We start from the raw sequence: 11,782 nt of genomic DNA on the forward strand, positions 1-11,782 counted from the left end.
GGACAAAATGTGTATTGACCAGCAGTTCTCAAATAATGGGGCGTGCCTTCCTTGGAAGGCACAGGAATGTGTTAAGGGAGGTACAAGCTGTGAGCTTTAGCATCTGCTGTCAGCCCAAGGCACCTGGGGATTGTGCAGAAGGGCTGTACCCACTCAGGAGGCGGGGGGGGGGGAGATAAAGGGAATAGCTGGAGCGCCATCACCAGGGAGGGTCACATGCCCCTCAGCAGACACCTGGGGGGGCCCTCGCACATTCAGAAGGGAACCGCAATGGCGAAGGAGCAGAATGCCAGCAGTTCCTCTGGTGTGGCTGTACTGTTCCCATCCCTTCCATGCAGCTGCCTCACCTGGGTCTATACAGCTCCGCCGGAGGACAGGGGTGGGGGCGGTACCAGTACAGCTGTACCGGAGGAGCTACCTGTGTGGGGCCACTCGGCGGCCCCACGTTCTGCTCCTTTCACCGCTGTGGTTCCTGGGAAAGCCCTGCGGTTCAGTTCAGTGCTGAACTGAACCGCAGCTTGGATTCAGCACCCCACACTGGCAGCTCCTCCAGTGCGGCTGTACCAGTACCGCCTTCTTCCTAGTGCTCTGGCGAGGGCTGTACAGACCCCAGGAGACACAGCTGGGTGGAAGGGCTGGGGGAAGTACAGCCTCCTTTTGCCTGAAATCAATATCCGGTGCAGTGGGAGGACAGAGCCCCCCCAGGTAATGTGGTATGGGGAGTGGATGGGGGCCCAGGCTGGGGGCGGGGAGGAGTGATGTGGGGGATCATGTGGGGAGCTCACATGCCCCACCTTTAGCTGGTGCCTCCCTTTATGTCCCACCTTCCCCTCCTCACCCCCTCAATCCCTCACAGGGAGGTGGAGGGGGGGTGTCTCCGGTTGTCAGCCCCCCATGGCAGCAGCAGCACAAAAGTAAGGGTAGCAATGGGACGTTAAGTCTGCTGTGAAAATTGATATTTGTTAATGTCACTTTTCACATTGCCATCCTTACTTCTGTGCTGCTGCTGGTGCAGTGTTGCCTTCAGAGCTGTATGCCCATCCAACAGCCCCTGCTCTCTGTTCTGCCTTCAGAGCTGGGCAGTTGTACATGTAACTTTTTGGAGGAGAGGGGGTGTAAATAACTACAGACATAAAGAAGGGGGACCTGATCAAATAAGTTTGAGAACCACTGGTATAGACCAGTTCAGACAGAAATATTATTTTCAAATTGATGGTATCCCTTTAATCAACATATGGTAAGAATAAAATAGTAAATATTTTTCATGTTTGTTTCTTGGACAATGTAGCTAAATTGCCAGATAAGTTACATATTTAGGACCATATTCTGTCCTGGTAAAAATAGCAGCATCTCCCCAGTTTAAATACTTTGAACAACAGAGCTGAACTTGGTGCTTAGACTCCCTTTGCTGGTCCCTATGCAGCAAGCTCTTTAAAAGTAGATTTTCATTTTGAGGTGAACACATGGGATTAACATTCAAATGTTTAGCTTTGGTCTGGTATTTTCCACAAATTTTGGAACTATCAAAGATATCCAGTCAAATATAGAGAATTTGCCCAGAAATAGGACCGCGTGACTTTCAGTCACTGACTTTGCTTTTGACACTCTCCTCCAATGGCTTTTTATCAAAGAGATATATATGCATTTGTTCTAGTATTTCACTTGATTTTTTTCCTGGGCCTTCATATTGCTTACGTATGGATTATTAAAGTTGTGTGGTTTTGGACTATGTTGATCAGCTATCATTTTAATTATGATATTGGTATTTAGTAAAACAGACCACATGCAAACATCTGTTTCTCTATACAGTAGACAGCAGTTCTCAAACTTTTGTACTGGTGACCCCTTTCACATAGCAAACCTCTGAGTGTGACCCCCCCCCCTTATAAATAAAAAACACTTTAAAATATATTTAACACCATTATAAATGCTGGAGGCAAAGCGGGGTTTGGGGTGGAGGCTGACAGCTCACAACCCCCCCGTGTAATAACCTCACGACCCCCTGAGGGGTCCTGACCCCCAGTTTGAGAACCCCTGCAGTAGAACCTCAGAGTTACAAATACCAGAGTTACGAACTGACAGGTCAACCACACACCTCATTTGGAACCATAAGTACACAATCAGGCAGCAGCAGAGACAAAAAAAAGAAAAAAAAGCTAATACAGTACAGTACTGTGTTAAACAAAAAGGGGGGGCAGTTTTTTAAAAAAAGATTTGACAAGGTCAGGAAACTGTTTCTGTGCTTGTTTCATTTAAATTAAGATGGTAAAAGGCAGCATTTTTCTTCTGCATAGTAAAGTTTCAAAGCTGTATTAAGTCAATGTTCAGCTATAAGCTTTTGAAAAAACGATCATATCACTTTGTTCAGAGTTATGAACAACCTCCATTCCCAAAGTCCTCATAATTGAGGTTCTACTGTATTACTTTTGAGCATGAAAGAGGATGTCTTGATGAACTTTTTAGAATTCATGGCATTGCCTTTCTTTCCCTAAAACTATAGTTTTAACAAAGGTTAAGATTCATAAAGATCGCTCATAAACAGTTTCCTTTATTCCTTCCCCAAAACAACAGTTTCATAAAACTTGTTAATACTAATTCTACAGTATATTGTATAAAGTCTGTGAGATACTTAACACATCTATGCATAAGGGGGAAAAAAGTACACAAAATAACGACAAATCTGCTGGGAACACAAGACATTGATTGAAGTATGTTTCCAGGTGTGATGCACACCTGCTCTAAGGAAGTGGCAAGGTGTATATTTCAGTGCATGAGGTCTTATTTGTTTGCAGAAGACAGAACATGATTAACAGATTTCTTTAGTTAGTACCAATTTGTCCTGGCTAACTCAGTGTTTCCAGAAGTTCTGAAAGCTGAGTGGCCACTGCTGTCCTTCTCCTTCAGGAAAATGAAATCAATTGCAGCCCCTGTGATTTCTTTCCCGCAACTCCAGATTGTAATGTAAAAAGTGTACACATCTTAATTATTCTATCTTTCATTCTCTCCTTCCCACTAGTCTTAAATGCCCCCTTGCTCCCTCCTCCACACTTCGGGAAATGGACGTTTCATGATGTCTCATCATCTATGCTTTGATGAGCAGTAAAATAGTTAATGATGTTGATGTTTAGGGTGATATTCTGTGCTATGCCTCTGAGGCCTTTTCTACCTAGTAAAGTTTCCTTGATATAACCTATGGTGTGAATTTAGAAGGTTAAAAGTATAACAATACCTGTTTAACTATAGCAGGATAACTGGTAAAACTTTCCCATGTAGACAGTCCCTAGGAGGTGACCACAGAACTCAGAGCCGAGGGAGAGACAAAGTAGTTTGAACTCTTCTCTGCACACTCCCAATCCTGGGGTGCTCCAGGGTTTAAGAAGTTCCCAGTCTCTGCAGCCTCACAGTTCTGTCTGAAATCTTCATAGGGCTGCATACTATGACCCTGGCCCTGATGAGCAAAAAAGATAGTTCCATGTTTGTGTATACAGAGACTAGGCAAAGGCCCAAATGTAAATTTTGACCCACTATGTAATATTTCTGTTGAACAATACATCACAACTGTTTTGTAAATCAATACACCATGAAGTAGTAATTGGAATGTGAAAATAAAAGCTGTGCCATTAATAGCAAGTTTTATCTTTGCAACTGTGCAGCTCTATAATAAAATACTAATTTTCTAATGTAAAAGTGCACTGCCCAGCTATGTAATGTTAATTGTCAGTATTGGCTAATGAGAGAATCAAAGCAGTATTCCTAAAATGTAGTTGCCAGAATATCAGAAACTGGCAAAATTAGTTGCAGTTCACCATTGCTCGATTGCTGCTTAATAACCCAACTACATTTCTAAAAACAGTATTAATTTCAATGGACTGTTTATCTTTTGGAGTTTGTGGCTACCTATATGTGCCCTAAACAATCACTGGGCTGTCAGTTTGGAAGGTGCAGGCTTAATGGGAAAACCCTAAATGGGGAATGTTTTGGCTTACAGCTCTGATTTGTAAAAAGCATGATGTTGTTTGTAAGTACAGTAACTCCTCGCTTAACACTGTAGTTATGTTCCTGAAAAATGCGACTTTAAGCAAAACAATGTTAAGCAAATCCAATTTCCCCATAAGAATTAATGTAAATGGGGGGGTTTAGGTTCCAGGGAATTTTTTTTCACCAGACAAAAGACAATATATTATATGTATATACACACACTATAAGTTTTAAACAATTTAATACTGTACACAGCAATGATGATTGTGAAACTTGGTTGAGTTGGTGAAGTCAGAGGGTGGGATATTTTCCAGGGAATGCCTTACTGCTACATGATGAACTAGAACAGCTGACCCCTCAAGAGTTAACATGTTGTTGTTAATGTAGCCTCAGGCTCTACAAGGCAGCACAAATGGAGGGAGGGGAGACACACACTGTGTGTGTGATGTGTATTGCTCCTTTAAGTATGCTGACCCCCTCTAAGTACATTGCCTTTTTAAGTAGATAAGCAAGTTGAGACAGCAGCTGCTACCAGCAAGCTCCCTCCGTCCTGAGCCCTGTCATGTCCCCCCGCCCTGCTCTATGGAGATGGGGCAGGAGCGGGGGGGAGGGGAACATCCTGACATTAGCCACCCCCTGCCCCGCACAGCAAGCAGGAGGCTCCCAGGAGCAGCTCCAAGGCAGAGGGCAGGAGCAGCACATGGCAGTGTGGGGAGGGACAGCTGAACTGCCGGCAATTGATAGCCTGCTGGGTGGCTGCTGCACAGGGAACTTAGGGAAGTGAGGAGCTGATGGGGGGGCTGCCGGTCCACCCTGGTTCAAAGCCCCCACCAGCTAGCTCCAATGGGCTGCTCTTTTTGCAAGCAGTGGACCAAGTCGGCGGCTGCCAAACCACGTTATAAGGGAGCACTGCGCAACTTTAAACGAGAATGTTCTCTAATTGATCAGCAACGTAACAATGAAACAATGTTAACCAGGATGAGTTTAAGTGAGGAGTTTCTGTATATGGCAATTGGTGAATCATCATCCAAGTTATTTTATGAAATATATTCAAGTGCTATTTTTAATTTTGCTCTGAATTTTGTAGTACCCTTGTATGCTATTTTAGCTCTAAAGACTGATACTTGCAGACTTTTAAAGTTTATGCTCTTCTACTGAGTGGGTGTAGTAGTTGTGTGGGTGTCCAGGCACTATTATTTATAATCTTTTTTACAAGATATATCACTTTTTCACTCTAACCAAGTAGCTTATAAGAAATCTGCAGTTGTACATCTGTGCAATGCACATCCACAATGGGTAAAAAAAAAAAGTTAATCATACCCCAAACTGAAATATCTCAAAATACTGTTTTTTAAATACAAATATAAAACAGACAATACACTGAAATAAATTACTTTTCCAAAATGCGGGATCTGGTCTGGGTTCTCACATACAACCAAAATACCAGTGAGTGAGCTGTAATAGATTTGTACAGTTCTCAATTATTTTTCTACCCCATCTGGCCTCTCTCCTCCATAAAACACATTTTAAAAGTGTGCAGTTAAGATGTTTTCTACAATAAAATAATCAGAATTATTACATATATCAAAAAAAAATTCTAATATCCCTATATGCATGCATGCATACACACACTCACACAGAGTAAAATTAAGTCACTGGTGAGAAATTAATCTACTGATCAAATAAAATACTAAGGCCCTGATTCAGGATAGCACTAAGCATAATTTAATGTTAATTCTCACTGACTTCCATATGATTTCATTTGCAGTGCTGACTAGTGCTCTCCTGAATTGGGCATGAAAGGCCTATAACATCACTTAAAGATTTAGGACCTGTTCCTGCAATTCACTGCCTACCATTGTAATGTAGCGGTACATCCATGAACACAGTGAGTTGCACAATCAGGACCTTAAATGATTTTCAGCAAACTCTTTAGAAATCCATATTTCTCTAAAACTAACTTATGTTGCCATTTTCGAAAGTGAATCAAGTTTGTAGAGTGATTTAAAGACGCTTCATCTGAATTGTATGCTATTGAAATACGACTTGATTCACTAACAGAGTAAACTATAATCTTTGAGAAATGCTTGATGTTTCATTCTCCTTTTAAAAAAAAATTCATTTAGAAAAGGAGTAATTTTTGTCAAACTCTTGCTATTGGTGAAATCTCCTATTTGTTCTTTTTGTGTATAGGTATTATAAAATGCCTATACCATGGCTGTAAGCATCATTAGCTAGTTCTTTGTTGTCATTTGCTAACTCTTTCTGAGCCTAGTTTAAACGAATACTTTGCCATATTTTTAAGCCATGGGAATAAAGAAGAATTTTCCTGTCGAGGAATTCAGCTAGCTGTTGAGTGGTTTCTGGAGAAAGGACACAAAGATATCACTGTATTTGTACCTGCGTGGAGAAAAGAGCAGTCTCGACCTGATGCACCAATTACAGGTAGCATTTCAAAAAGATTTACTTTCATCCTGTGGTAAAATAATTGTATTATTAAAAGATTGTAGCAAAAAATTGTTTCTTGGTTTAAAAGGATTATTTTAAGCATGGAACAAATAATTTGAGGCAATGTTAATTCAGTAAAATGATATTTTGCCTTTCATCCCAAAAGATATTCCCAACAGCTTCACAAACTTACGCATATGTCACTACTGAAATAGTCAACTTTTGGGTGGAGGATGGCGACCAGAAGGTTCAGCACTCAAATTGAAACTGAGGGAGTCCATTATAAGTACCTGCAAGTAGGAATAATCTAGGTTTTTCTAATACTGATAAAATACGTTTCTGTCCTGTGGAGAGAAATATTAATATTTCCTCCCAATGACAAGGATTTTAGGAAGATAAGGATAGCTTTTTGGCCTGACTCCACCTGCTTTATAGTTGCCAAGCAGCCCAGGATTCCTCTGACAGAGGTGGAATCCTTGGATGGTGATGTAGAGCAAGCATAGACTTTAGACCACAGTATTTGCACGTGTATTGAGCCAGGAATAGCAGGTTGATTGTACAGTGCTGGTGGAATGGGAGTGGGTGAGAAGCCTAAATATTTGTAAAGTGCTTTGAAATCCTTAGAAGAAAAGTGCCATATAAGTCTTGATGCTTACATTTCCCTCCATGATCACAGCATCTGAGCATATTGAATGCAAAGTATTATTGTTAGTCAGGAACTACTGAACTCCCTTTCCAATATAAAGTTAAAAAACAACAACCAAAAAACAGTTTTTAGTGAGAACTTGGAGTGGCTTGTTTCTTAATGCAGTTATTTAAACCATCTAAATTTATCTTGCAGATCAAGAAATTTTACGTAAATTGGAGAAAGAAAAAATTCTTGTCTTCACCCCATCTCGGCGAGTTCAGGGAAGAAGGGTGGTCTGCTATGATGACCGGTTCATAGTAAAACTGGCTTTTGACTCAGATGGCATCATTGTGTCAAATGACAATTATCGGGATCTTCAGAATGAAAAGCCAGAGTGGAAGAAATTCATAGAGGAACGCCTGCTAATGTATTCTTTTGTGAATGATAAGTACGTTCTTTCTTGATATTGTGGAATTTACAGTTAAAGTTCACAGTGGAAAGTAAAATTGATATTTCATCTTTTTTCTTCCAGATTTATGCCTCCTGATGATCCTTTAGGACGCCATGGTCCAAGCCTTGAAAATTTCCTAAGAAAAAGGCCTGTTATTCCTGAACATAAAAAACAACCATGCCCTTATGGTAGGTACACAACAGTCAGATTGAGTTCTGTGTACAAAGGGAGACTTAGTAAAAAGTTAATATCATGTAATTAGATTTCCCTTAAGTTTTTAAAACCAAAACCTGGCTTGTTTTACACCTCTACCTCGATATAACGTGACCCAATTTAACACTGAATCAGATATAATGCGGTAAAGCAGTGCTCCCGGGGGGCGGGGCTGCGCACGCCGCTGGATCCCAAGTTCAATAGCAAGTTCAATATAACGTGGTTTCACCTATAACGCGGTAAGATTTTTTGACTCCCGAGGACAGCATCATATCAAGGTAGAGGTGTACTTGCTAGCATCCAGATTGGACACTAGCTTCTATCTCCACTTTTTTTTTTTAAAGAAACATATATAGCAGAGCATTTGGGATAGGGAAATAGTTCAAAAGGTGAGAAGACACATAGGTTTTCAACTGTGAAGCCCTGGGTCCAAATTCATAGTGGATATTTATCCACATTAAAAAGCCATCATACCATTTTGTATAATTTTACTCAAAGGAGAAGTCCTGAACTGTGTAAGTTCTGTGATAGTGATATTCCTTTGTCTTGTACAGCAATGAGCAGATTATCAGTGCTCAACAGTTATAATACGAGGGAGAGCACTACAGTTCACAGCTGAGCTGAGCAGGAGACATGCTCAGTAGCTGCCCTTGTATATACAAAACTCCAGATTACTCTATCATAGGTGCCAACTCTCTGGGTGCTCCAGTGCTGAAGCACTCACGGGGAAAAAAATAGTGTGTGCTCAGCACGCATCAGCCATCCCCCGATCAGCTGTTCGGCGGCCCCCGCTCCCTAGTGCCTCCTCCTAGTAGTGCCTCCCACCCACCGCCCATCAGCTGTAAAGTGGCGGGCGGGCGGTGCTGGAGAGAGGAAGCGGAGTGGGGGTGGGAAGAGGTGGAGCGAGGGTGGGGCACTGGGGAAAGGGAGTGGAGCAGGTAGAGGCAGAGCGAGGGTGGGGTACACTTGAGGCAGGGGCAGAGCGGGGGTGGGAAGAGGTGGAACGAGGGTGGGGAATTGGGGAAAGGGGTGGAGTGGGGGCGAGGCCTCGGCAGAGCAGGGATGGAGTACCTACCCAGAAAAATGAAAGTCGGTGCCTGTGCTCGTCTCAGTTCTTTATTTTCATAAGCATCTACTTTCACTCTACAACTCAAAAAGTATTATAAATAATACGGTATTGAACACTGAATCTTTTTGTTTAACTCATTAGAGAGAGAAGGTGGGTGACGCACTATCCTTTATTGGACTAACTTCTGTTGATGAAAGAAAAGAGCTTTTGAGATGCACAGAGCTCTTCTTCAGGTCTCGGAAGGTACTCCCAGCCTCACAGCAAAATGCAAATAGAACAGATTGTTTAGCATAAATAGTTAACGCATAGTGTAAGGGACCATTCCAGGTAGAGTGGCCCATTAACACCTCTACAGGCATCGGACAAAAAGAGAGGGTTAGTGGGTTATAGATTGTTTAGCTTACTGTATATAGCTTTCTGTGGGATTGATTGTTTTTGACATGTTTAATTTGGAGACTTCTTTTGCAGGCAAAAAATGCACCTATGGACACAAATGTAAATATTACCACCCAGAACGCGCAAATCAGCCTCAGAGGTCAGTAGCAGATGAGCTTCGAATAAGTGCCAAATTGTCTGCTGTGAAAACTATGAGTGAGGGAGCTTTGGCCAAATGTGGCACAGGATCATCCATTTCTAAAGGAGAAATCAATTCCGAAGTGAAACGCATTGCCCCAAAACGCCAGTCAGACCCAAGCATTAGATCAGTTGCTGTGGAACCTGAGGAAAGACTGTCAGTAGCTCGGAAGTCAGAAGCCAACTCTGTCCCTTCTCTTGTTTCTGCATTAAGTGTACCAACAATCCCTCCTTCAAAAAGCCATGCTGTTGGTGCATTAAATACTCGTTCTGCAAGCAGCCCTGTACCAGGTTCATCGCAATTTACTCATCAAAAATCCTCACTAGAACACATGGCCAGTGTGCAGTATCCTCCCATACTGGTCACCAATAGCCATGGCACTTCTGTTAGCTATACAGACCAGTATCCCAAATACGAATCTTTAGGGGACCATGGCTACTATTCCATGCTCAGTGAGTTCTCCAATTTGAGCATAAGCAGTATGCGTAACACAGATTATTATGGGGCTGATGCAGACCAAGGGATGTACTCTAGAAATTCAAGCCCCTGTCCTGACACTCGCTTAAGCCATACAAGTAATGATTCTTATTCCTCTTATAATGATTTGTATCTGGGTGTAGCAGATGCCAGAGCAGAAGACAATGTGAAGGTCCACAGACTTTCATCCCAAAATCGTCTTCAGCCTTTTTCCCATGGTTACCATGAAGCCTTAACTAGAGTTCAGAGTTATGGAACTGAAGAGCCCAAACAACTCCCTCGCAAACAGTCTGTTTCCCATTTAGCACTGCATGTCCAGCATCCAGTTGTTGGAGCACGGTCCAGTTGTCCAGGAGACTACCCAGTGCCTCAGAATGTTCATCCATCAGCCACTGCACAGCCAAGCCGTGCCTTGGTCATGACAAGAATGGACAGTATTTCTGACTCACGGCTTTATGAAAGTAACCCTATGCGGCAGAGAAGGCCACCCCTCTGTCGAGAGCAGCATGCTAGTTGGGATCCATTACCATGTGCTGCTGATACTTACGCTTACCACTCTTATCCACTGAGCAACAATCTCATGCAACCATGTTATGAACCTGTAATGGTAAGAAGCATGCCTGAAAAGATGGAGCAACTGTGGAGGAATCCATGGATTGGGGTATGTGGAGAGCCACAGGAACAACATATTATTCCAGAACATCAGTATCAGACATACAAGAATCTCTGCAATATTTTCCCTGCTGGTATTGTCCTCTCAGTAATGGAGAAAAATCCCCATATGACAGACGCACAACAGCTGGCAGCTATAATTGTTGCCAAATTGAGAACAGGGCGTTAAAATGTTAGAGCTTCTTTTTGAACTAATAGTATTGAGTGTATAGTGGGCAGGATCTGGAGGAAAAGTTAAAAATAAGGGAAGTGGGCAAATCTATTGTAAATATTTTCTAATTCTGTGGTATAAAATTCTGTACCCTATAGCAATCATTAAATATATGTGTGAGGCACTATATAAAAGAAGATTGTATTGTAAATATAATGAATATTTTAGGATTTCAAAAATAGGGCATTTTAAAGGTATTTTACAGGAAGTGCATACATTTTTGCATGAATATATTATTTAACTAAGAACTACAAGGTTACACTTTTAGAGTCTAAAGCTGTTCATTCAAAACTATTGTTAGCAATTATATTGCATGTATCAATGTATATTTCAATTTGATTCTAAATATATAATTGGCTTTTCAAAATATGCTCTATACATTCCAGGATCATACGACTTTGGCTTTGACACTGCATTCCTCTGGGTCAAATATTTTATTTTAATGGGATAACAGGCAAGAAAAAAAATTCTGTGTGGCATTGTTTGCGCAATTAGTATTTTGCTCAGGGGTGGGAACCTTTGTAGCTAAATGCCTCCATAAGAGGCGTTTATTGGTTTTTTTAAGCTGCACTGAATGGACGCCCTTTTTGAATCTATGTATATTTCAACATTTTGAACCATTACTAACTCGATATGTCTCGAGCTAGGACTTGTTGACTTCTACTGTAGTTTTTTTCATGAAAGTTGAGAAGGCCTGGTTTATGGCCTTTTGTTTCTTCATGAGAAGGTGTGACACTGCCTAAATGTTTCTTACTGTGAAACACACAGAACGTGAGGCTGCAGTCAGGGTTGTTTCTGGTGTTTTGATAATGGCTTGCATGCTGCTTTCTGGTTCTGTTTGTCTGAGGACCAAAGACTACTCTATCACTACTTCCACTTGCTACTGTAAAACCTGCATTGATTCTAAGTGTATCTTGTGGGCTATTTATCATGTGCAAAATGTGAAAGCATTATAGATGCAATTAAAGTAAATGTATTAGTATGTTGGCTGTTCACATCATTTCACACATGATAAATATTCTAGTGTCCACACAGGTACCGCTCAGACTACTTACATATTT

General features: G+C 41.5%; 1 protein-coding gene across 6 annotated transcripts in view; it reads left to right on the plus strand.

The window, feature by feature from the left end:
• Nucleotides 1–11,167, plus strand: part of ZC3H12B (zinc finger CCCH-type containing 12B) — a 92,671-nt gene extending 81,504 nt beyond the window's left edge. For all 6 annotated transcript variants that reach the window (XM_045029235.1, XM_045029236.1, XM_045029238.1 and 3 more), the window contains 4 exons: nucleotides 6,284–6,423; nucleotides 7,268–7,502; nucleotides 7,587–7,693; nucleotides 9,256–11,167. In XM_045029235.1, coding sequence (XP_044885170.1) covers nucleotides 6,284–6,423; nucleotides 7,268–7,502; nucleotides 7,587–7,693; nucleotides 9,256–10,679 — 1,906 coding nt within the window. In that variant the 3' untranslated portion in view covers nucleotides 10,680–11,167. The remainder of the gene's footprint in view (nucleotides 1–6,283; nucleotides 6,424–7,267; nucleotides 7,503–7,586; nucleotides 7,694–9,255) is intronic.
• The last annotated feature ends 615 nt before the right edge of the window (nucleotides 11,168–11,782 follow it).

This window comes from Mauremys mutica, chromosome 9 (genome assembly GCF_020497125.1).
Source record: "Mauremys mutica isolate MM-2020 ecotype Southern chromosome 9, ASM2049712v1, whole genome shotgun sequence".
Classification (NCBI taxonomy): Eukaryota; Metazoa; Chordata; order Testudines; family Geoemydidae; genus Mauremys; species Mauremys mutica.